The 23,560-nt window shown below is 37.0% G+C and overlaps 1 protein-coding gene across 2 annotated transcripts in view; it reads left to right on the plus strand.

Annotated features, from left to right (window-relative positions):
• Positions 1–23,560, plus strand: part of cdkal1 (CDK5 regulatory subunit associated protein 1-like 1) — a 100,172-nt gene that overhangs the window by 718 nt on the left and 75,894 nt on the right. For both annotated transcript variants that reach the window (XM_077720930.1, XM_077720931.1), the window contains exons 2-4: positions 131–294; positions 558–670; positions 16,706–16,790. In XM_077720930.1, the coding sequence (XP_077577056.1) occupies positions 137–294; positions 558–670; positions 16,706–16,790 (356 nt within the window). In that variant the 5' untranslated portion in view covers positions 131–136. The remainder of the gene's footprint in view (positions 1–130; positions 295–557; positions 671–16,705; positions 16,791–23,560) is intronic.

Genomic DNA, 23,560 nt, shown 5'->3' on the forward strand with positions numbered 1-23,560 from the left:
GTTGTTGTGTTTTTGCTAATGAAACTAAACTACATAGTTTAGATGATTGATCTTCTTCACTTAACCAACAGATCCACATTTGAGACATTTAATCTGCAGTTTGGCTCAAGTGTCTTTTCTTTTTATCCAGATCATCATGCCTTCGGCCTGTGACTCTATGATTGACGACATTGAGGATTTGGTGTCTTCGAGTGACCCTACTCCTCATGAAAGGCAATCTGCTCGGAGAAGTGTCATGCCCAAGTCCAGGAGAAAAAACAATGATATGAATAATGAGGAGCTACAAGCAGACAGGTATATTAAAGAATTGGATTTACCAGTTGTTGCCCTTGTATTTTTCTTTGTGTTACCAAAGGCAGCAGCATGATTAATCCCATACTGATTTATAATTCTAATGCTTTACCTTTTAAAGATCGATGCAATAAATTAGAAGGACCACGGCCACTATAGATGTTTATCTGTTGTTATTTAGGATTTGATTTTTAACATGCATGAATACTGTTTAAATGTTGCAGTACATTGCCTTCTCTTTTATGATCATCTCAATATACTTCCAGTCTGATTCCTGGCACTCAGAAAATCTGGATGAAAACGTGGGGCTGCAGCCACAACAACTCCGATGGAGAATACATGGCTGGACAGCTTGCTGCCAGTGGATACAAAATGACAAGTAAGAAACTGTTTTTGTGCTTTGAATTGTGTTTATCGTGATAAGAGGTACACTACCTATAAAACATGACCAGAACCTGTACATTTGATAATATAAGGATTAGTGGCGACAATTTGAAGCTGCAAATAAAGTAAGCAAAATGAAACGGTCTGTGTTACGACCACTAGAGGGCAGTGTTGGTCAATATCAGATTGATAATATTAAATAATAGTTAAAAATGTGGCCAGAATTTTGTTGTTGTTGTAAACCGTCACATCACTTTGAGGCAAAAAAAAAAATCTTTTGAGGGCAATTAAATATAAAAGGGACGTTCCAGTCATTTTGTTTTGTTTGTAAATATATTTAAAAATGGATGGTGAATCTCTTGAGTTATAGTATGGAATTTTTTTTAATACCTTCTCACCTGGATGTATTTGTTGCACGGTCTTCAAAAGGTGCGTCAGGAAATGTAAATCTTTACAACTTGATGGCAGCAGGTACATAATCAATCTTATGACATTTTGCTTTACTAGTTCTATTTTGGCTTATGTGCAGTAAACAACCCCAAACCCTGTGACCACCATACAATTAACTCTTTGCTGACTTCATTGCAGACATAAGAATAATGTCAATTGCTGGGCCAGATTACTAAATAAGATTGATAGTGTTAAACCGTATTAGTGACATTATCTGTTTTTTTATGTCTAATTCCATTAGTATATGAAGGGTGAGTAAAAGTTAATATAATTGTAGTACAGTATGGTCTTATATTAATGTTTCTCTTCCTTTCATTAGCCTTTTTGGTCGATAATAGTATTCTTTTATACAGTTAAGCTATTGCGTGAGCACTCACCAGTCAATTGGCAGATTTTTCTCCATTGTCTAGCAATTTTCTGTCGTGTCTTCAGGGCAGTGATTGTGTTGTAGCGGCTCACTGGTAACACTGAAGGATTAGTTTGATTCCCATTTTGTTCTCTTCAATCTTTTTGTTAGTCTCTTTCTTTGGTTTCTGGGTGAATGTTGTTCATATAGACCGTCGGACTACACTAAAAAATCGATGATGATCATAGTAGGTTTTACAGCATGGTGATGTTTTGAGCAGTATGGAGACTGCAGTTCAATTTGATCAAATTGTATGAGAAGTGTATGGGAGGGTGGAATAGCACATCATTTCAAGGACAAATGGTTGTAGAGTGTCATACAGAACACCGATAATTCATCCTATTTGTGTGTGTTATGTCTTTAGTATAAGACAAAACAGGTTACATCATATTGCAGCAGATCGATGCTGCGTTGTAAAAAAAAAACAAGTTTGTTAGACAAAGATCAAGACATGAAAACATGACATCACCTTCTACTCACTCCCAATACTGCCTCTTTTTAACACCCCTCCCCTAACTCTTTCATTCTTTCTCCAACTATGACATCACCTGATGTGAGGCGTAGTAGCAGTTGTTTTAGTTGCCTGTAGGTGGCACTGTTACTTAAAGTTTGTTGGAAAACAGGATGAGGTAATGCATGTGAGAAAAATATACTTTGTTGTAATTCCACTTTCCTTATCACAGTTTTGAGATGTGAAACATTTTCTTCCTCATTGCGATTTAAAACCCTCATATTAGATTTATGATTATAAAAATGTATACCATATGATTTATGAGTTTGTATGAGAATCTTTTGCATGCTTCCATTAATATTTACTTCAAATAAAAATAATTCCCATTTTAATTGAGATGATTAATAATCAGTGCATTATAATAGACAAAGCAAAATAAGTTCCAAACAATTCAGAAAAGAACCAGCCTACCATTTGCTCTTTTGTTTAACAAAAAGGCAGATTTTTAGGAGGCTGCTTTGCTTCCATTGTGTTTACACCTGCTCAACTGCCGGAACTTGTGTGTATGCTGGCCCACATGTTTAATGCTGCTCGCTGTACGACCAAAGAGGGCACTGTTAACCCGTAATTGCATACAGGCAGAAAGTGATCTAGTTGAGGGGTTGGAACAATGTGCCAGAAACTGACTTCATAGCAGGGCTGGTACAAAAATGCACCCCCACACCCTCCATCACTGCCAGCCGTCCTCACGCAAAACACTTCAGTTATGATTTTTACATTGCAGTTAGGCAAAACGACTCTCTTGAACACACTGTGAGCCAAATGGGTCGCTCTGAGTTCCTTGTTTGGACACAGGCAGCTGGAAGATATGGATTCACAGAAGGGGTGTGAGATGTTTTGCCAAATTGCACTTGAACAGATCTACAGATATTAAAGCAAAGGAAAATTTTCCATTTTAAAAAACATTTTCATAATTTATTTTGTTGCAAATAATATCTATAGGATATCTAGAATAGTATTGCTTCTTGAGAAAAATATTTAAGGATTAAGTCATTCTATTTTATGGCACTCAGTAGGGTTGCTTTTTATAGATTTGTACAGCACGTTAAACTTGCATTTCAAACTTTATACTGTGAAATCCTACATTTTTCGAGATTGCACTTGCTTTTTATCTGCTTCGGCTGCTCTGAGTGATTGTATTACATCATTGCATAGTATTCTCGCTTTAAGTGTGTGCGTGTAGACATCGCATACGCGGCGCCTCATTCATAAATCGGAGGATGAGGACTTTTCCGATTGGCTGACTGTATGCTATGCAACATTACGCACCGCCGTGTCATAGTGAGTGAACCCTTAAAATGTTCCCTCTGACTCCACCTCTCACATTTACAAATGTGCACACATAGCTGTCGGACAGAGATACTTGGTAGTGAAGGTTGTGAAAATTCGGTCCTATATGAAGCAAATATGTGAGGTGAGGCGTGGGTGCTCCATGACGGCCGGCATTCTAAAAGATACGATGGGTTGCTTTGTACACAAAGATAAATTCTGTCTTTCCGCTAACTCCCTCTTGTACGTGGCCGACAATCTATTACGTCCATTCGGAGAGGGGAAATAATGCAAGGGAAAGCAATGTGAGAAAAACAGGAGATGATATATCCGCAGGGTAATGGGCATAAAGAGGCGTTGGCAAAATTGAGAGCAGGAGTCAGTCGTGCAGAAAGAGACACTGGTGCGATGCATGGGTGACGGAAGACATGCTGCAGTATCTTATGTTGTGCTTTAAAGGTAGAGATAATAATAATAGACAAAGGAACCTGCGACAGAGTGCAATAATGTAATGTAAACTGGCTTCAATGACTTGTATGGCAAAACACATACAGTTAAATAATAAATAAATAAATAAACACCTGCATATTCTTCTATTTATACTGTAAGCTTAAACGTGTAGAGCACAAATATAACAGCTAGGGTGGCAGTTAATATGTAAATATGAATATGCAAATTCATTTGTTGACAGGATTTATCCATTTTAAATATTAGAATTGTCACAAACACACAGTATAGGCTTAGTTTAAGCTAACTAAGACATATTTGTATTGTCAAATAAACCTCGAATGTGCACATTAATTATGCTCGGTGGAAATTAAAATGTGGATTCCTTTACTTACATTTTCTGCGTGCTATGTCTCCCAGACAAGTATGCAAACATTTTCCATGGCCTAGAATTCTCCTTAAGTCTACAAATAGACCATGGGTCCAGGCAGTCAAGTGTAACCATTTAGAGGCCAGGAAATTGCAGTGATCCCAAGCTATGTGTGTGCATGCATGCATGTGCGTGTCTGGGTGATCCTACAAGGTGACCCTCATGTATGAAGCACCCAAGAACCTTTTAGAAGCAATGGGATTTGGTAACCCAGACTGGCCAGCTTTTAAAATTCCCTTGAGGGAAACTGGGATAGAGAAAAGAGGGGAGTGGGATTGCACCAAGGAATAAGGGATCATCTCCCAATCTTATCTATTGATTACTCCGACGAAAGGAATTTTGAACATATCACAAACCTGAAGAAAACGATTGAAAGATGTAGCAAGTTATTTGTTTACATGACAACAGCATGGTGGTGCCAGAAAATGTTGATATTTGAAGTTGGCAGTATTTGAAAATGTTTGCAAGTCCCTGAAAAAGGACAACTGTGAAAACAAAAGTGTGATTCGAGTCTTTAGACTACGGATGTCATTCAAGCAAGTGATGGTGAAAAACTGTTCTGTACTTTGGTGCGAAGCTTTGAATAGTTGTGCTATCATGAACGGAACTCAAAATCCAATAGCGCTTCAATTCAAAACTGGTTAAACAGAGAACAATAAGGAACTAAGCACAATAATAATTTTAAAGGCTTATTGCACAAAATAATGTTGATCCAGGATAAATCAAAGGAAAAAACGAGAGACCACTTTGAATACGTTTTATATCAACGTGTTTTATGTCTATGCCATCCTAATATGGAACATAGAGCGAAATGATTCAAAACACTGGAAACCCCACTTGGGTTTTGGGGGCTTGGGGGTCTATTCCCTATTCCCCAAAGAAGCCAACCAGTCAGTCAACCCTTGTTATCGCTGGAAAACGGCCTCGATTCTGCAGGGATTTGGAATACCCTGAAGGCATATATTAGGAATACCATCTATGTGATTTAAACACAAGAATACCAGTAGCCGTCGTTGGATCAACAGAGACTAGGAATACTCCATTTTATTTTTATATTATGTGTTTTTATCGAAGCTGTCTGCTTTCTTGTTTTGAGGACACATTTTGTAAAAGTACACCATTTGCTTGCAAAGAACTAAAGATACATGGGTTGGGTTGTCATTTTGTCTTTTGGATGAATTACCTTTCCTTTTCCATGATAAGATGATCTTTTAGGTCTCTCTTTCAAATAATTGTCATTTTTTCCTTCCTGTCATTTTGCCTCAGCAAAACCCAAATATATAATTAATTCATAAAGAACAAATGAATACTTCAAATATATTAGGCATCAATGTGATGTGCGCAAAGTAAAGGAAATCCTGAATGAGGTCTTCAAAGACATGCAGCATATGCTTTCCCAAGACTTCCTTCAAGCTCCTTTACATCACCTACATTGTTTTGCAAGATGAGCCTACTTTTTGCCATAGATCACAATTTTGAGACTTCAGTGCCATTACTTACTTGGTGACCACCTGCTGAAATGGAAATCATAGTGTATATTCATTTAAGACCACGTAATGAAGTGAAGCCCATGCTACATGTGATTGAACACTGTTTGGGTTTACTGGTTCATATTATGTACAAATGACCTGTAGAAAATGGACTATGATTGCAGTTAGGAAGGTTAAAAAATTCAAATATTTCGCAGTGTGTATGGGTATGTCATTGGTTTTGTTATAAATTAATTCCACACGTGTTCTTGTATAATCTTACCTTCATACATATAAATGAATTGGCTATCTGCTAGATTTCCATGTGAGAGCACAGATATTAGATAAAGTGGATTTAAAAGCTGTGAATGATTTGAGCAGCAGGTTTAATTTGAATTGCAATCGGACAAAGTAACCTTGATCACCAAGCAGAAAAAAATGATTGGCTGCATTAGTAGGACTTTGCCAAACCAGAAAATTGGCATACTTATTTTATCTGTGAACTGTTCAAGTTCTGAAACGCTCATAATTAGTCGATTTAATAAACAGCAAGGCGGACTGTAGTACATAATAATTGAGTACTTTTTAGCTGTTGTTGTATTTACATTGGAGCATGTGTATGCTTTCATTATTGTCAACAATTATTAACTCACTCGAGATGGAGCTAGTATTTAAAATACAATGGAGTCTTATCAAGGCTGAACTGTACAAAGTTAGGTAGTGAAAGTTAGGTGCAAATTATCACAAAAACAACTAAAAACATTCTCAAATGTGTTTTGCTGTACAGGCTCTATATGCCACAATGCAATTTTTATAGAAAACAGTATAACAGTAATGTAGTAGATATCGTGTTGTATATGCAGGACTGGTTTCACATATATTGACACTTTCTTGGCAGCCTTTTCTAGTATCTTGACAAGGTCTTGAGTTTTTGTCCTGGGGTTGATTCACACATTTTGGACCCGACCACGTTCATGCCTCTTGAAATTGCACCTTAGGATGAGCTAGATTCCTGGAGCTTTATGAATGTTTTTCTTCCTGGATATAATTAAGTTACTGAAAACCTTGTCTTTAGTTTTTCTTATCCTTCGGACCACCACATGCACACAGTGATTCCTCTTTAATTTCTTGTCACCTTTATGTCACAAGTGGCCTATTGATCTTCCAGTCCCCCTTCTATTGTCAAAGATTTGATATTACTTGTACGCTTTTGCTTAGTTCAAAGACAAGTCTTGCTTTTAGATAAACTTTGTTGGCAACAATTCTCTTGTATTTCCACATAACCAAGGTGGCTTTACAGCTGTCACTATCCTCACTTTGAGGTTGGGAGCGATCAACTTTTCATCAGTGGTGGCTTGAAGCGTGGCTTGCAGCAGCAAATGAGCTGAGTAGAACAGATGACAGCAAGACCCCCGCTGTGCTGTTTGAATGACAGAATGAGTTCTCGCATCTGTGGCGAGCCAAACTTCAGGTGGAATGCACTTTGATGAGGAAAAGAATTAGTGTAAGATCAGTCCCTCTAATTTTAAAATCTCTAAAAATACATGAAAAACACCCTGAACCTTATTTTTATGGTGCATTGATTTCAGAATTCCTCTCTTGGTTTATTGTCTCACTCAGCACGAGCTTCTTCACTTGTTTTAGTTCATGACCACACAACATTAAAGATATTCTGATGCGTGAAGTTATGTAATTAGCATCTGAAAAGCCTTTCATAGAACATCCGGTAATTTTGAAGCCATCTGCTTTCAGTGAAATTTGTTAAGGTGATGTGTTGATTTGGTTATCTGTTGTGGTGTCAGATTATCTTATACTTTTTCATCGAGTACACTTAAACTTACACACTTACAATTACTTATTTACACTGTTTCCTGATGTGATTCCTCATGAACACATGCTCTTAACCAATACATGTATTATTTATTAAGGAAAACACTTCAAATTGTTTCATTTTGCAATGATTTATTAATTCGGAGGAAATTTTTCAGGGATTCCACTTCATGTCGGTACCATCTAACTAATGTATTCATGCTCAGATGCATGGATGCTCTCACGCAAGCAGTGGTATTCACTCATAAACCTATTCTGTAGCTATTTTGTGTTCTTTAGAGGTAAACTATAATATATCATTTGTGACATTGTATGTATTTAAGGGAAATCTACTGTCATCACTTACCATGACCATGATCTCTTCTGCCTCTTTTTCTTCAACAACACATTTCTCTTTGGCCTTTATATTATTTTGATGCAAAATGCACTTTAAATAATAAACAGATGCTGCATTCAGAATGCTTATAATTCAAAAATCTTTACTCTTGAGCTGAACAAGGCCATAACATATCCAGGTTCTTTGGTGATGCACAGAGAAATACCCTTTATATTTCTCTGTAAACTTGAGTCTTTCTCTTCATTTGATTGCGTCCGTGTTGGCATACTTTCAGTAAGAGCAGCCTCTCTATAAAATCATCTACTCTTCCCCCAACATCCACATTCCTTTACCACTATGCGCTAAACACTTGGGCAAGATCTTGTATGCAGGGTTTAAGGGTGTAAATTAAGGCTTTAGGAAGTTCATTTCAACTGCATTGGTATCATTGCCAGATGTAGCAATGTTCAGATTGGTATGGTTAGGGCAAGACAGTTTTAATTTAATGCGTTATAGTGATTATTTCTATTACGGTAACACTGCAGGTGTGTGCAGATGAAGCTATGTGCCTGTGCCATTGATGCATGTAATTTGGGGAGACACTGCCAATTGAACAAGGTGGTCCACTAAGCTTATCACATGTTTTTCTGTTCTGCAAAATGTGTTTCCGTTAGATTAATTTACCACACCAAATGGTTCTCTGTCTTCTTTGTGAACAAGCTAGATCAGCAGACTGGATGCAGATTTACCACAACTCGGTTTTATAGTGCATATGCCAAGTTGGATTTTTCCCTTCAGTTCCTCTGAACTGTTTCAGAAACACACTGCTTTAAGCATTCCTTCTTATTGCTGAATGTTTCACAAGAATTAGATATAACTTAGCAATGGTGGATATCTCAAGAACTCTTGCCATCTCTTTTGTCTCTATATTCTTATCTTGTTCTCACATAAGCTCCTTGGACTTGCATTAACTTTATTTGACTTAATACTGCTAAGTAGTCATATTTTATTTCTTTTTTGACCCACCTTTGTCTCCAGTAGCAACCTTTTATTCTTCTGTCTGCAATTTACGTTTTGAAATGTTGCCATGCACTTGGCCATGTTTCTTGGGCTCAAATTGTTGATCAATGTCTGTCATGGATGGCTAAATAAATAGGCTATTTTCTTTTGGACTAGCCCAACAAATTATTTCATTGTAAATTGTGTCAAAGGAAGAATGCAAATGAGTCAGGAGATTGCAATATGAGCTGGCTTCAAAATCACAATATCATATTGCAGTGTTATGTGCCTCTTCCTCCGGTGCCACCAGGATGCCCTGGCTTCAAAACCATAATATCATATGGCCATGTTCTGGGCCTCTGGCGTCGTAGCCACCAGGATGCTCCATGTGCTCAGTGCATTAGCAAAAAAATTAAAGTGCTCTACATCTGGGCTATTTGCATAGCATTTGCATTTGAACCCAATTGGCTGTTTTTGGAATGCCAAGAGGCTAAATTCAGTATTTATTACTCAGGCCCATGACTAGTTTCACATTTTTGTGGCATTTGCATCTGATTTGCATGTCCCTCATCTTGGTAGTGGGAATATGGGGCCAGATGACCTAAATTGTCTCAATTCCACTTTGAAATGAGGAAAAAATGGTGGATGGTGGATAAAGGGTTCCTATCACAATTAATCGAATTAGGCTACTTAACATATGAAGGCATAGTAAATTTTAAAGGAGCTATTACTTAATGTAATAATTCCAGGAAATTTGCTTTCAATTGAACTCTCATTCCAGGGAGACGTGTGCATGTATTTGACTGCGTGCATATCTGCATATTGCAGTTTTTGTCCCCCTAATATTGATCTGAACGCTTTACTTTTTCAGTGGTTCTAACTCTTTTTAGGTTTACGGCTATCGTGCTTTCACACGATCGATTTTCTTGGACATATGTAAACAAAGCAACCCCATTTGGATACAGAACAAAAAGAAAACAGAGCTGAGAGCTAAATTGGCTGGTCTAGGTTCACTACCATTCATCTTCTGCCCCCTCAGTGGATGATCATCTGAAGGGACCTGCTAAAATGTGTTGTAGTCTATGAATAATTGGCTACCGGATTCTGATAAATGAATGCAGACAACAGTGCCTCCCAACAGTCACACGCACTTTTATTCCGGTACAAGCTTGAGCTCCACCTACCGCAGTCTATTCAGGACAGGTGAGGTTTTACATACAGGTGGCTTCTACCTTTGTCTTTGTTTGGTTTTACAGAGGTTAGGTCTGGAAGTAAAAGGAAGAAAACACAGAGTCATCTTTTTCTGGCTCACCGCCAGACCCTTTTATGTTCTCTGCAAACTGATGTACTGTCTGACTTTTCATTTTTGCGTACACTTCACCAACACATAGAGCTTCGTATGCAAACTTCCCACATAAAGTGAACTGTCATCGCCTCAGGGACAAAAACAACAAGCCTCCTCAAGCTTATGTTTTGACATGACCCGCCTGTTTGCACTTTCTTAGACATTTGATTGAGAACCAGGTGGGGTGATGATTTTTGTCGGCAACAACGTTGGAAGTAAGTGGTCAGTCAGAAACTCCACATACTTATTAGAGGAAACACCTGTATTTTCATAAAAAGCAGGTCATTGAACAATCTTATCCCGCCAGCAATTTAACTGCCTCATTGGCTGTTATTAACCTTAAACCTGTTAGGGATAGGACCATCCTTAAAAGATATGTGAGTGAGACCACATTGAAAGTACAGCTCTGAAAAATAAGTAATATCGGCCTCTTTAAGGTTATTGGTCGACATTTTATTTATTCAAACCTTGTCAGCCACACAGAAGAGCTTCTAATGAGCAGGCCAGAAGAAAAAGAATCACTTCAGTGAGGCAAAATGTGAATTTGTACACATGATGAGCAGATGTCTTGAAGAAAACTTCATGCTACTTAACTGATACTTATAAGTGAATTCACGAGTAAAGATTGGCTTTATCAGTGACCTTCAGAAAACCCCTCCTGTCGCCTGGACACACTGACCTCCTTGTCCTTGACTCTTAATAATTTCCCTCACAGTGTGGAACATCTTTTTATGCTTGCACTGATGACCATAATGGCTTTCTGTCTGGGCTGAAGACTAGTTATTGTTCCTAATTAGTGCTTGAACCTGGTGTATTATATCAATCTCTCCAAGAAAGGTGAGGTGTGTTAAGGCAAAAATCTTTTTAGGAGCAATTTCTCCTATCTGCCTCTACGCCCTTCAATAAATCAACGTTAATGTGAATGTAAAATTACAATGAACTCATTTATTATGACTATCTTGGCAACCTTCCAATATTAAGTCCTAATGTGGTGTACAAATCACTTTATTCTCCTTATCTAAGTCCCCTTTATTGTGGACAAATGTAAATAAAATTATTGCATGCTTTGTAGCGTTTTCATTCTTTTACTATCAGCTGAGGCTTCTGTGCTGGACCTAGATAGACCCACTGTCAGCCAAATTGTGCTTGTTTTGACTCCTAGCATTCATCATTCTTACTCCTGCAAGCATTGTTCGCCTATTTTCCTGAATTACCCCTGCTTAATCACCTAATTTTATTCCTCTGCATATTGCAGTGTTTTACTGAGGATTCCCCCGGGGATGATTTCAATCCCGGTTTGTGATGTTGGTCAAAATTTGTTTCAATGTTAAGAGAATGGATATCATGGAAGTATTGAACATAGTTCTTATACCACAAAAGAAATTAGGTGTTTGTGCTGATTTCATGTAAGAATGCAACACTTAAACAAGCAGCATACATTCTTTGGATGAATGAGAGACATTTTCAGAATGGAGAAGAATGTGACGCTGCAATCAGACAGGCTCTGTGCTTAATTCATAGGTGTGTGAAAAAAGTGCCTTGTAATAGGAACTATTTGGGCCTTTATTTTAGGCCCTCTGACTCAAAGAAGAACATTTACCAATTATTGCCCTTATTTACTCCTCATTTTTTAGGACTGAGTTGCATTATTACTTTTATTTATTCTTTAAAAAGTTTCTTGGATACCCCCAAATCCCCCGAGTCCACTTTTCTCCCTTGAGTGATGCTACAGCTCATCGTCTTCAGCAGTAATGGACTCACAGCTGAGTTACTAAGAAATGGAGACAATCCCAAATGAATAGTTGTTTTTAAGAAGCTGTCAAACTGTTCGGTAGGAGATCTCTGGTTTCCCCCCAACTGGGCTCAGCTAGGCGTACACTCTAGCTTCCGAGTGCAAAATGATGCAGAGTGACATCTGCACACCAAGCTATGCATGTCTCTTAGAAGTGACACAAGATTAAACATGGGATATGTCTTTCCACAATGATTTGTCGCTAGCCAGCTTTTAACAGTCTTGACTTTGCACCCACTATTGACACCTGCTCAAAATAGCTATTTTAGTTTTGGTCTAGTTGGCCTCAAGCGGCTAAGTTGGAGATGTCTCTCTCCTTTCTTTCATTTTTACAAGTCTTCAGCACCACCAGGGGTTTCCACAAGGGACATAACATGGGGCATGTTATCAGATTTTGTGCTTCTCCCTCTGGAGCCAAAATAGCTTTAGGTTCTGTTTTTACTGGCTGCTTTTTGTGCCGTCCCATGACCTCATTCTTTGAGAAACTCTCTAAAGAGCTCACTGTTGCATGATGGAGCGGGGTGTTTTTGCCCATCACTGATATGCCAATATTTTTTAGTCACAATACTTGATGCCTTTCTTCTCTGTCTCCTTTTTTTCTTGTAAAGCATAATTATCCTTCTAATCATTGACAATGTAATCACACTAATGATAATTATGTCCCCATACGCTGAACCTGCAGTAATAAAGAGTAGGTGGAAAGTAATGTCACAGTGTTGCTATGTAATTGCATCAGATGATGCATATTTGGTTAGGAATCATGAAAGAATGTTGTAATCATATACTGTAGTTCCGTTGGTGTTCTCTCCTTTTGTACTTAAAATATTTGCATGAAATTCGTGCAAGCCCGTCTTCATGTAGTCTTAAGCTTGGTGAATGCATAGATAGTGCCGCAACAACTAAATGGCGTGTGTGGTTTTGAAAAAGTGACTGACAGCTGAAAGAGCATCATGGGTAGATGTATTCACTGTCCTTTTAATGAGAGTTGATTGCATTATCATCCATGCCTGAGTGGTTGCTCACCCTGCTCTACAGATAGACCAACTGCCAAACCCCCAAGGCCCTTTGTGTGTATCTCTGTCTATTTGTGTGTGACTTGATTGGAGGTGAAACTCGCAAATCCTCTAAGGCCCATTCAAATTTGCCACGTCAGTGAGGCAAATATCCTCAAACATACACATGGCCCGTATAGCTTGAAATAGTAAACACCTTAAATGGAATCTGTTTTACTTATTGCATTGTTTTCTTTTTAATATTGTTTAAAAATAAAACTGAAAACAACTTTATGTTGAATCTTGCACAATAATATAGTTTATGTGAGGCCTGGTAATCTTAAACATGTAATGCAATTCATTGGCAACATTTTTTTTAGTAGAGCTGCAATATTCCTGCTTAAAAATGATCTTAAGGGTACTCTTAGCATCTTGTATATCCAAAAGCTATATATATTAGTTTTTCTAATTTGCAGAGTTTTGATGCAGAGCCCTAATGTCACTGCTCCACCCTCCCTTCCAGTCCACCTGCCCTCTGAGCTAGGCTGGCATCCAGCAGTCGTGTTAGCCGATAAGGCCAGACAGGCCTTGTTAGCTCAGTCAAGTGTATCTATTCACCCCAAAGCCACCCTTTGCACCAGCATGCTGGCTGCTATAACCCTCTATCCCAAGGTCAGCATGTCCTCTGTATTGTGTGTGTGTGTGTGTGTGTGTGTGTGTCTGTGTGTGTTTGTGTTGGAAAGATAAGGCGGTGCTGGGAGAACAGCATTGAGATATGGGGTGGAAAGCCTGGATGGCAGAAGACAGAAATGACAACACAAATGTGTTTGTGTGTGCATGCATGAGACAACGTGACTGGGATCGGGTGGAAAAGTGGGTCATGATACAGTATGTGTGTGTGAAGCTAACTAGCATTGTATTGGGCCCCAGGGTGGCCGCTGTCTTCATCTTCTGTGTTTCTCGTGCACACATTTCCATGCATATACTCACACACACCCACAAATGGTTTGGCAATGCCAACCTTTACTTTATTTTATTATCTATCTAAACTGAAACCTTAAAATAGACAATCTATTGTGCTGCAGTTACATTTGTACTTTCTTGGTCGGTAAATTCTGCTCATCCTTGTCAGGTTTAGCTCCCCAAATCTGCTGCTTTTGAAGGTAGCAGTATTTCCATTTGGCTGGTGTCGTCTAAGATGCCAAACTCTTCTTGGAACAAGAAAACCATGCAGTTAGTTTCCGTTAAAAAAGTATATGTTCTTCTCCACATCTCTCTACAAAAGTAATACCCTATATATTTCACTAAATTGTAGAAAAACATATGAATATATATGGGTGTGTTCACATTTGACATGGTCTGTTTCGACAAAATGAACTCTGAGGCTATATCTCAGAGTGTGGTTTGTTTGATCAAGTGTGAACGCTATCATTTGAACCCTGCTGTGCACTGAAAAATTGGCCAGACAAACTCTTGGGCGCTTAGAATCTGTTCAGCTGAAATGGAAATGTTACATGGACCAAAAAATACAGATTAGTGTTTGTGGAGCAGAACGCTTAGGGAAATCAAAATATATGGCAAATAAGTCCAGGGCAGTCAAAAGTGGTAGCATTGCCTGTATCTGTGAAATAAAATTTCATCGAGAAGCTCTAGAAGGCATATTGAATGTTTAAAAATAGAAATAAATACAAGACCATGTAACTCAGATGAGTAAATTGATGTATTGTGAGTGTGGAGTCATATCTCACTGCTAAACTAAATTAAATTACACATTGTAATAACAAGATTCCAATGTAGTCATAGTCACCCTTACTTTACATATACTAGATGCGACAAAACAGGATGATTAAGCACTTACACCACCCGTCCCTTTACGTAACCAACAACATGATTAAATTTAATACAAATAGTACACCTGCACATTAACCTCATCGTTAGTATTAATATTCAGTGTAGACGACTAATTATCACATGAGCAGAAGCCGATGTTGCATCACTTGTTCTAAGAAATATGCACCTAAAAATGCATTCATGTAGTAGTAACTCTGGCATTTAAAAGTGATAAATGAATTAGGGAATATCAGCAATTTGTGGTTGGAATAGCCGCTATGCCGCTTGTGAGCCATAGTGTATATTTCTACAACTCGGTAAAGTAGGCAAGAGAAAGTATTCTATAATAAACAGTTGATCCATAATCGAGCGCGACAATTAAAGATATGAATATCAAAGTTTTATGTGCTCCAAATTCAGCGTCTCCAGAGGTCTTTTTAATATAAAAATATAAGATCAAACATTTCTCAACTTCTTTGGACTGTCTGGAAATCCAAGATGGTTGCATAAAGTAATCCCCATGGGAACAACACAGTAGTACTCATAAGTCGTGTCATTTTTCCACTTCAGACAAAACCATCTAATTTACCAGGCTTTTAGAATGCACATCGAACCTGTTTTTTTCCACAAAAAGCCAGGATTGAATAGATTTTGTGATTACTTTTGGAGAAAATGATATTTTACAGGTAAAGAGAAATGCAGCTGTGCGATTAATTATAGCAAATCACAATGTTGTAATAAATGTATGCACTTTGTTTTTAAATTTTGGCATGTCTGTATTTTCTGAGATGGGGGAAATTATTTTATTCCCATTTTGTTGGATGTTGTTGGTGTGCATCCCTGCTCTCTGACCCGGCAGCTGAGCCTCATCTCAGTATCTCCATGGGGGGGCTTCACACACCTGTGGGTAAATCAATAACTCACCCTCAGCACAGAATGCACATACACATTTTTTTCTTCACCTGCTTTCAAATGGAAAATACTGCATGTGCATTTTGCACCCTGTGTCATGGCACTTTATTTTCCTGGCTTTTAATACAAGCTTTTTGTCAAACTATATGCTGCTTTCAACCTCTTTTTCAGTCTTCATAGTAACTGTGATTGAAATGAGTTATACATGACCTTGGATACACGAGACAAAACTAGCATTCATCAATGAACTGCCATTCATATGTAGTTTATTTATTGTTAAAAATTCCTTAAAATTCACAATAACATTCCAACCTACTGCATGCGCCACAGCGGGTCCTTTTCTTAAACACAATAATTCATAGCCAATAGACTTTCTATGGTTCAGGCATGCTTACAAATTCTACGATGCGTGTCTTAACCCTTGGGGCTTTTCTGTATCAGATAAGTTAACAGTTTTTTTGCATACATCTGCAGTAGGAACATTCCACATAATTGCCTGATGGCCATGATATGCAAAAACAGAGCAAATCACTCCCTTGCCATTGGCTTCACTTCCCTACCTACGTGAGTCCTATGCAAATCAAACTTTCCAGAGATTTCCTAGTCGCAGTGTTTTGTAGAGTTATTGAAATGTGTTCATACTTGCAAACTGAGTTTTTCAAAGTAACTTAAAAGTTTTATTAGAATTAAGCATAATATAACTAGTTTTCTTGAGAATGGTTTGAGACTGATTTTTCAAAGATAAATCATTTGCATGTAACAAATTCTCAAATACTAAAGAGAATAAAAATCCTTGGCTTCTTTTTTTTTTAGACCTAATTATCAAACAGGACTAGCTGAATTATGAAAAATAAGATATGGCATTAATAAACATGTCCTTCTCATTAGTATTCAACAAATGTACATTGAATTATTTTTTAAATTGATAGAAGTAAATGTCACTGTTAATCAAGACTTTTCTTAATGTGTTCTCAGTTCATTCTTGCATGTAATATTTCACAGTGTTAATGGAAACCTCATTTTTTTCCACAGATGACCCAATAGAAGCAGACTTATGGCTTCTCAATAGCTGCACTGTCAAAAATCCTGCGGAAGACCACTTCAGAAACTCAATCAGGTACTGACCTCCAAATTAGTTGTTCCACCAACACTTTATATATTCAACTTTTAAATTACTTGTAAATTTTACTTTACAATTAGCCCACCTGGCCATGACATTTCTCGGGACTGCTAAACGGCTATTCCAATGCACATTACACACACGTGAGCAGAGAATTAGTGGAAGCGGCGTACATTTGCATAAACATAGTCAAATTAAGCTAGAAACTGTTTTGCATTTTGATTAATTTTCCTACATCAGGAGCATACCCACACTGAGAGAGGATATGGTTATTTTGCTTGTGAGAGCAAACATTGAGTCACTGGGTTTGTTACAATTTTTGTGTTAAACTGTTTTTAGCTCTGCCAGCAAAATCCACATGTCTAAACTGTGTTAAAGTGTGATTAAGTTCATTATTGCATGGATCTTAGAAAATTGCTTTGAAAGGGTTCTTGGTTGCAGTTCTGAGTATATTTCTTCATCTCTTTCTGAGATAAATTATATCTTCTTTTAAGATACGGAAAGTAGTTTTTTTTCAAGTTTGCCAGATGCAAGAATATTACCTGCACGAAATTATTTTTTTTCGAGTGAGAGTTTATAAGTATGTTAACACAAAGAAAGGAGAGAGTATGAGTTTGCCTTTCATCATTTTAGGATTACAGTTGCTACAGGATCAGTGCAATAACAAAAGTCTTTTCATATGTCTGTATGAAAAAATATGTGTGGTGACAGGCCACTTTGCACCACCATGCGCTCAGTCACACGCTCGCCACAATGCCTGCAGATCCTGGCACTACTAATAAGGGATTTTCAACAACTCACACAATTGCCTTTTTATCATGAGTCAGGTTGTTCAAAGACATTTTTTTAAATTTAATGTTATAAGCTACAATCAAGTTCATTACAGTAGATCCTTGTTTGAAGCAAAATTTGTATTGGGCAGCATATATATACAGCTGCCCTGTTGCATAGTTTTTAATACATAAGGGTCATTTTTAAAGTGGAAATAGAAGGATGGGAATTATTGTACATTCTCTTATTCGATCAAATTGCCAAATTTCTTCACAACTTTCCTTAGATACAGGCTTTGAAACTAATCTTCACATTCAGAATGTGAGCTACCTTCTAAATCCACTAACCATTCGTGAAAATCTTTTATGAAGAGTCACATGGTTAGAATAAATTAAAAGCATATATCTAAAAAATATAATCATTTTGTACCCGGAAAAAACTCACTGTAATTTCTAATATAAACCATCAATGTTCTCATGCAACCTAACAGTTAGTTAAATTTACACTTTTCTTCATTGTTTGAAAGACTTTTCAACCCTGCTTCAAAACATTAAGTTGCTGTACAATAAGAAAACATTCATAAACAATATTCCTGTCAATGCTGCTTTCATAAGATATCAAATTGAATTGCAATTTCCGGAATCATATCCATAATTTCATGGATACCCTTGGTGCTTAGACTTTAGTGCAAATTTAAAAGAATTACACCCCCTCCTCTGTGCTTCAGAGAGGAAGCAAGTGAAAAGACATTTTATTACTTGTGGAGAACTGGGGCACAGCAATCTTCCCTGCCAAATGTGCAAATGTTTTAGAGAGTAAGCCTGTGAGAGAATAAGAGCAGATGGGGATATGGCTTGTGTACGTTGTTCATTCATCAATCCACTATATATTCATCTTACTCTGTATTATAACCGTTGGAGCTGGAGGCCATCCCAGCTTCTATTAGCCAAACAGCATAGCACACCCTGAACAGACACCTTGTTAATTACATACTAATTCACATCAGGGGAAATTTAAAGTCTGCAATGAACTTTATTTATATAAAAAACTTTGGAAAAAAACACATTGGAAACTGCTACACATGCAAAGAAAATCACTTGTGGAATTTTCTGTGGTTTGTCTAAAATAGTGACGCAGGTGTCCGACACTTTGGTCAGTTGATGTTTTGGACATTCCCGTAGTCAGTTACGGATACATAAACACATTTTGTTGCACTTGTGCAATGACAATTAAGGTATACTTCATAATATTCAATAAAGACAAGAGCAGATGTTGTAAAGACAATACCACATATGGAAATTGTCAGTCACATCTAGTGTACATATCTGCTTTTTTAGGCAATAACTCATTTAGTTTTATGAACTGGTAATGTAACATCTATTGGATGCTAACAAGTACTGTTAATTATTTAACACTAATTTACTTCTTAAGAATGAGGTGTAGTTATCAATGTTTTGAAACGCAAAAATTCATCATTTCATTTAGTGTCAGACATCTTTCAAATCAATGAATGCAAATTGTGTTACAGAAGCTGTTGCTCACCAGCGTGTAATTAAACCATTCTATTTGGGCTTGCATTTTTTTGCATGTGGAATTTCTCCACTTGGATGTCTGTTGTAATTTTTTCGATCAAGAAAATGTTTGCGTAATGAATTAGAACCAAACGCAGTTCTGTACATCAGTTTTTTTTACATACACCAATCCCCCTGTTTTATTGAAATTCATTTCATTATCATTTTAATATTCATGAAGCAACCATGAGAGAGACAGGAAAAAATATTCTTTTTAATTGAAAAGGGACACACACACACACTCAACACACAGAATTCTTGGAATGAGTCCAAATTGTATATGCTTTGATTATACTATTGTGTATTTAGCCAGATGTTTGCCCTGGTGTTGCAAGTAATTATTATAGCCACTAAAAAGACTCTCTTGGCAGACATTGAACTTTTCCATTTTTGTTATCAATTGTGTAAACCACTTGTTTGAAAGTGTAAAAACTTTTTTATACTTGAGCTTTACTACTGTACTTGTGATAAAGGGCATAGGCCCCAGAAGCCCTTGACTCTCATGAGGTAAGGGATATTGCAAATTACTTAATTGGTTAGCAGTATTGGTAGCAATCTTGAGGAGGAAATGGTTGGTTAATTGGATCCATTTAAAAAAAGACATTTTATTGTTCATCCTTGGTGTAATTATCAATACAATAAAGAAATAATAACAATTTTACATTTATTCTCATAAATCCTGATAAATCCTTAAAATGGGAGCGTTCCAATTAGATTGTACATCCTCGACAAACATTGCAAAACTTTAGAAATTATCCGTTTTGGATAGATTCTGCAGTATTATGTAACTACCAAATAGTCATGTTCTTTTATGTCTTCTTTTTTTACTTACTTAGTGACTAATATGATTGAATAATTTATTATATTTAACATAATTTTATACAATTCATTTTTGTAATTTCCTGATTTAATTACCCAGTACCAGAGCATGCATGCCATTTTTGCTTAATAGAATTATGGGTAGTGAAAATTCATCATAGCCCGTAGCCACATCTGCTCATTAGTTAGAAGAAGTCTACTGATGTGGGCACACTGCCAAAATAACATAGGGATTCTCAGAGCCATAAAGTAGCCATACTGTATGTATGCATGTATGCATATATTACATATTTAAATTATTATATTTGAACCTAAATGATTTGTTTTTTCCAATTTTGTTGTGGACCATGTTACAAATTTCTGTTGATCTCAGTCTAATTTTTTACATCTTTAAAGCAATCCCCTTTTTTTGTCTGTCACTATCTGACGTTGTATTAAATCAAGATGTTAACAGGGCCTGATTCTTATGTTATATTCAGGGTAATACACTTTTTCCACTCGTGCACTCATTGTTTGGCAATATGAAATTGTGACTGCCCTTAGTAAAATAACAATAAGTGTGACTGACACTAAGGCCAGTAAGGACAGGATTATTTCGTATACTCGTTCATGTGTTATAAACAGTCTAAAATCTGGAGTGACCTTTAGTTTTTTTCCTTTTACTCAGGGCAGTTGTTTTAAGTCTATGTTCGTCGACTCCAGAAGACAAGATGTGAATTTGAAAATGTATGGAACCCCTTCCCCCCTCACCAGAATCACCATGATCACACCCCCATACACACACATACCTACAACTGCACTTGCTTCAGGCTGGTTTTGGTGCAATCCAGGGATTGGCATTAAATCTGTCAATCCTGCAGGGCATTAGCCTACATTTCAGGGTACAGATACAAACAAAAAAATCCCAATCAAAAAGGTACAAGATGGGCTGAGGAAAATGATTTAGTAGTGGTTAGATCGTAAGAGTTTAAATGCACAATAAAGCATCCTAATCTGTTTCCAAATTGAAGAAATCCCAAAAATGGACAAACTAGTATTCTTCTGCATCAGTGTTTCTTTCTTTTAGTGTTGGGATTTGTCTGCACATGCATATTTTGTGAAATGAATGGCTGCATAAACAGTGCCTGCCACATTATACCTGTGGCTTTTATCAGGCTTTTGCGAAGAGTAGCCACAAACAACCCCAGGCTTTTATCCATTCAGTCTCAGATGGTCGGTTTCTTCCCCACAGGGTGCCAGTACCCCCAAAGGAGATTCTCAATTCTCTATTGAAGACATTAGAGGCCAACTTAATATCCAGTTGGAGATAAAATGGGGACCTTTCACTCTGGTGTTTTGCAAATGACTTCTTATGTACAGTTGAATCCCAAGTCAAATTTGCGTTTTTTTTTTATTATTGAGTTGACGTTTTTTTCGGTAGTAGAAATTTTAAAATATAAATTATTAAAAGCTGCGACATGCCCAAAGTCAGAGCTTGGCTCGAGCACCCCCGAAATCCTTGTGAGGATAAAGTGATTCAGAAAATGAATGCAAAAGTATCACAACTCGTGGGCTGCTCAGACACAAACACACACAGACACACACCTGCATGCTTTTGTGGTGTAAAATGTGTTGTGTGATCCCAAACTTTCTTAGAATGGATCATTTTTTTGATCTGTTAGACTCACTTCAGTTTTGACTGGGAGTGGAGGGGAAGTAGATACAGTATATATTTTTTTAATATAGTCTGCAGTGGCCCTTTAGGATATGGCAGGATTAACAGTGTTTCATGTTAATAGCTTTCTCTCCTTCTGGAGGAGTCTCAATGTTGCATTAGCTTTTAAGAAACGAGGGAAAGCTAAATCCCTCAGTGGGAGGTTGGATGTACTTGTCACGTGATTTCTTCACAGACATCTTATTAAAAGACGTAAAAACCATTGATGCTAGAATTACTGCAAAAGGATTTGCATTTTTGAGAAATCATTTTGAAGTGTCTTAGTCCAAAGTTCACCATTTCCGGAAATCATATTTAAAAAATTGCACAGATTGAGTCAAATTGTTTATTGATGTAATCATATATCATCATGAAGTTCCCAAAGGGAAATGTTCTTAAATTAGATCTAATCACTAGAATAAATAAGTGTAATTTTCTTTGCATATTTTTTATGAATTACAAACACTTGTTTTGGTAAACTATTGGATTATTGGGGATGGATTTAATAAACACATTCAAAGTACAGTACTTTTAAAACTTAAAACTTTTCTCCTCTCACTATTTACTATTACCATAATAATTTCTCATCTTACTTTCTCTCTCAGACCGGCAACAACATACTGTGTGTGGGAGTTCATAATAAACCAGCTGTCAGTGAAAATGGAGGTCATTTTTCTTGCAGTTAAATTGGTTTTACTTTGCCAAACATTTTACTTTGCCAAATCCTTTTCATGCAACCAGCTGTTGTGAGATTCCTTAATTTGTGCGAATAACAGTGTATTCAAACAATTTTTTCCCTACTAAAATTCAATTACAGGGAAATGACAATGTATAGTGGAACACCTAAACAAACTTTGACCCGACTACTTAACCACTTTTCGATGCTGTATCTAAAAAATTTAAATCAATAGCAGATTTGCATTGATGCAAAACAAAACTAACTTGACCTTTAGAAGGAGTAGCTTGACAAATGCAAGTGGTTGGCCTTGTACAATTTTGACAATTTTCTATAACAGCAATTTCCTATTTCATGTCAGAAACCACATTTGAAACATTCATTTTTTCACTAAAGGAATTGAAGTAAAATTTAAAAAATGTTGGTTCACAATTTTGTCAAAATATCAGACTGTTGAAAGGGTGCCTTGACATTTTTACAAAATGCTGATAAATTTCAGTGTGAGATATAGTTGATCTGGCAGTTGGCATACAGAGCAATGGCCCTACGTTTAATCTCCCCACACCCATACACGCATGCACCACCTGTCTCTCATCTTTGCTAGTTTGTTTGAATTCTATGAAACTGATCCATATACATAAACAGTACAAAGATTAGATTAGAAATGCAGTAGAAAGGCAAGAACCCTTTTTCATTGTCTATTTTTTGTGTAGATTTGTCAAATTCGTAAATTTTACTATTATGCACTGCACCTATGCATTGTGTTGTGTGTGAGAAGGTATTAGAGACATGACTAACTCTGCTCAAAGGTGTGTGTGTGTTAACATCTAGCATAGCAGCTGCTGTGTTCATATCAAGTTATCTTTATATATTGTGAACACAAAGAAAAATGATACACCACTAAACTGAATCTGAAACCTGATCAACCAGGATCTGTTCATCAACAAAGACGGTACGGAGCTTGCAAAACAAAGCAAACACACTTGCACTCTGAATGCATACATGACAGTTTATTCAGAGCATTAAATAACTCGCTTCATTAAAAATGTTTTTCTTGTTAAAATTAATTAATCCAAAGAACATCCATATGCAATTTCCGTACTAAGCTGTGTTTTTCCACATTGTCAAACTCTAAATTGTTTGCCATATCAGCATTGACCTGGAAATGGCTGCCTTACTCAAATGCCTTTAATTAGCTGGACGATATTACAGGCCACGTTTACTCCCCCTAAATGTT

The sequence above is a fragment of the Stigmatopora nigra genome, chromosome 7, assembly GCF_051989575.1.
Source record: "Stigmatopora nigra isolate UIUO_SnigA chromosome 7, RoL_Snig_1.1, whole genome shotgun sequence".
NCBI classification, from domain to species: Eukaryota; Metazoa; Chordata; class Actinopteri; order Syngnathiformes; family Syngnathidae; genus Stigmatopora; species Stigmatopora nigra.